The 2,112-nt window shown below is 61.7% G+C and overlaps 1 protein-coding gene across 1 annotated transcript in view; it reads left to right on the forward strand.

The window, feature by feature from the left end:
* Positions 1–2,112, forward strand: part of PLEKHM2 (pleckstrin homology domain containing, family M (with RUN domain) member 2) — a gene marked incomplete at its 3' end in the record, with an annotated part of 17,710 nt that overhangs the window by 14,912 nt on the left and 686 nt on the right. The window contains exons 13-16 of the mRNA XM_010155371.1: positions 14–80; positions 415–503; positions 1,568–1,700; positions 1,787–1,996. Of these exons, the coding sequence (XP_010153673.1) occupies positions 14–80; positions 415–503; positions 1,568–1,700; positions 1,787–1,996 (499 nt within the window). The remainder of the gene's footprint in view (positions 1–13; positions 81–414; positions 504–1,567; positions 1,701–1,786; positions 1,997–2,112) is intronic.

Here is a 2,112-nt window from a genome sequence, read left to right on the forward strand (position 1 = left end):
GCGGGGTGTCCCGGGGGGCAGCGAAGAAGCCGTACATGGTGGAGGAGGCCGTTCCCTATAACGAGCTGGACTACGTTTCGGTGAGTGCAGCCTGGGTCAGGTCAGCCCTCGGCAGGAGCGGGAGGCTGATGGGGGGTCACTCCTCACCTCTCCAGCCGCAGGGTTGTTGGGGGCATCACCGTGGGGTGTTTCAGTGGGGCGCTCTGTCCACGGAGAGTGTTTTGACCAGTGAATCTTTGGGGGAGTTAGAAGTGACCCCCCTCTGGTGCCACCTCTGCCGGTGCCCAGTTCCTGTCTGCACGGGCAGCACAGTGATCACCAACCCTCTCCCTTGGGGCCAAACGCTGGGTTCGGCCCCGCTTCGCCCCCCCGTGGCCCCTGCCGCGCTTCCTTAACGGGTCGTGTGTGGCACAGGTGGGGCTGGATCAGCAGACGGTGACGCTGGTGTGCACCAATCGGAGGAAGCAGTTCCTGCTCGACACCGCGGACGTGGCTCTCACCGAGTAAGCAGGGACCGGGTGATGAACCCGGGGAGCGGGACCCCCGGCTGGCACCCTGGATCCCAGTGGGACTTGGGGAACACGGGAGGCTCTGGTGACGGCCCTTCACGACAAAGTCCTGCCACCGGTGGGGGTTGGAGTTTGGTTTGATGCTGCTGGCTACACCCTGCAGGCACCTGGAGATGCCTTGAGCGCGGATAAGCCCGACGTGTCTTCCCTGGATATACACAGCAGTCACCCTGTCCCTCGGGCTGATGGCCTCGGGGCTCAGCCACACAGACGTCGTGTCCTTGTGTCACTTGGGATGAGTAGGGACGAGTTTCAAGCCACATTCCCAGGTCCCAGCGTGTTGTCAGTGCAGGGAGGTGACCTCTTTAGGGCCTGGATGATCATTCTGGGATCTGTGTTGGGATGAGCATCCACCTCCCAGTCTCACCCATTGCCTTCCTGGGGTTCGGATTTCATAGATTCATGGAATCACAAAGTGGTTTGGGTTGGAAGGGACCTTAAAGCCCATCCAGTCCCACCCCCCCTGCCATGGGCAGGGACATCTTCCACTAGACCAGGTTGCTCCAAGCCTCATCCAGCCTGGCCTTGGACACTTCCAGGGATGGGGCATCCACAGCTTCTCTGGGCAACCTGTCCCAGTGCCTCCCCACCCTCTGCGGGAAGAACTTCTTCCTGATATCCAATCTAAACCTCCCCACTTTCAATTTAAACCCGTTACCCCTTGTCCTGTCACTACAGGCCCTTGTAAAAAGTCCCCCCCAGCTTCCTTGTAGCCCCTTCGGGCACTGGAAGGTGCTATAAGGTCTCCCCGGAGCCTTCCCTTCTCCAGGCTGAATGTCCCCAACTCTCCCAGCCTGTCCCCATGGCAGAGGGACTCCAGCCCTTGGAGCATCTCCTGGCCTTTGCAACCTTTGGGGGGTGGGTGGGTTTCAAGACCCTTTGGTCTGGGAGAGCAGAGGCCCACCCTGAGGGGAAGCCCCTTTTGGCAGCGGAGCGTGTGAAGGGGCTGAGGGGGCTGTTTGCCCTGGCCTTACTAGAGATGTCTGTCTCCCTCTCAGGTTCTTCCTGGTGTCCCTGAAGTCAGCCATGATCAAAGGGTGCCGGGAGCCCCCATACCCCAGTATCCTCACAGACGCCACCATGGAGAAACTGGCGCTCGCAAAGTTCGTGGCGCAGGAGTCCAAGCGCGAGGTGAGTGGGTATCGCAGCCATCTCCCCGCGTGGCAGTGGCTCCCGGGAGACTCCCTCCTGTTGACTTCTCCCCCCGATTCTCCCAGGCCTGTGACGTGGTGGTGCGTTTCTACGGCCTCGTTCACTGGGAAGACCCCATGGACGAGGCGCTGGGACCTGCCCACAACAGCTACGCCTCTGGGGAGCAGGCGGTCACCAAGGACGGCATCCTGCACTACAAGGCCGGCACCTCCTACCTGGGCAAAGAGCAGTGGAAGACCTGCTTCGTGGTGCTCAGGTGGGCGCCGGGGCTGCGGGTTGGGATTGGGGACAGCCGGGGCTGGGCGCAAAAGGTGCTGGGACCGGTTTGCTGCCCAGGAACTGCTGGGACCCGTCTTGTCACCTGGGAGGCCAAAGTCTCCGTCTGCGGCTG

The sequence above is a fragment of the Eurypyga helias genome, unplaced genomic scaffold, assembly GCF_000690775.1.
Source record: "Eurypyga helias isolate BGI_N326 unplaced genomic scaffold, ASM69077v1 scaffold20697, whole genome shotgun sequence".
Taxonomy (NCBI): Eukaryota; Metazoa; Chordata; class Aves; order Eurypygiformes; family Eurypygidae; genus Eurypyga; species Eurypyga helias.